The following is a 609-nucleotide window of genomic DNA, read 5'->3' on the forward strand; positions in this document are numbered from 1 at the left end:
CAGGTATGAAAGTACATATGTTGTACACCCATGGTTAGTTTCTCGGTAATGTGATGATGCCCTGTACATACGATGCAATATATGATTTAATGTTGTACTGTGTAACACAGAAGTAACATACAGCGTATGTTACAGCGTTAACAAACGTACAATATTCATTGTATTCTACACATAGCTTATCCTCTTGCTTGTAAGATTTTATTGACGTGCTCGTGATAGACAAGAATTCTAAAACCAAAATAAATGCTTACTGTCCCCTTATCATTCTTATCTTTATAATTAATAGGGCAATCAAGTCAATTAAGTGCATAATTAGAATTTATTATAGAAATTGTAACAATCTTTACCACGCGATATAAAATATGTATAAAAATTTGACTTGCATACGAAAATTATTAATGATTAAACAATATACAAATTAAAATAATGGTACACGCGCACCAGTTACACGTGGCACACGCGCACCAGTCACACGTGGTACACGCGCACCAGTCACACGTGGTACACGCGCACCAGTCACACGTGGTACACACGCGCACCAGTCACACGTGGTACACGCGCACCAGTCACACGTGGTACACGCGCACCAGTCACACGTGGTACACGCGC

The 609-nt window shown here is 39.4% G+C and overlaps 1 protein-coding gene across 1 annotated transcript in view; it reads right to left on the reverse strand.

Moving 5' to 3' along the window:
• Window positions 1-455: 455 nt before the first annotated feature.
• The window catches only part of LOC108670687 (peroxisome assembly protein 12), a gene marked incomplete at its 5' end in the record, with an annotated part of 3,685 nt that continues 3,531 nt past the window's right edge, over window positions 456-609 (reverse strand). The window contains 1 exon segment of the mRNA XM_018158173.2: window positions 456-590. Coding sequence (XP_018013662.1) covers window positions 567-590 — 24 coding nt within the window.

Source organism: Hyalella azteca, unplaced genomic scaffold (genome assembly GCF_000764305.2).
Source record: "Hyalella azteca isolate HAZT.00-mixed unplaced genomic scaffold, Hazt_2.0.2 contig8047, whole genome shotgun sequence".
Lineage (NCBI taxonomy): Eukaryota > Metazoa > Arthropoda > Malacostraca > Amphipoda > Hyalellidae > Hyalella > Hyalella azteca.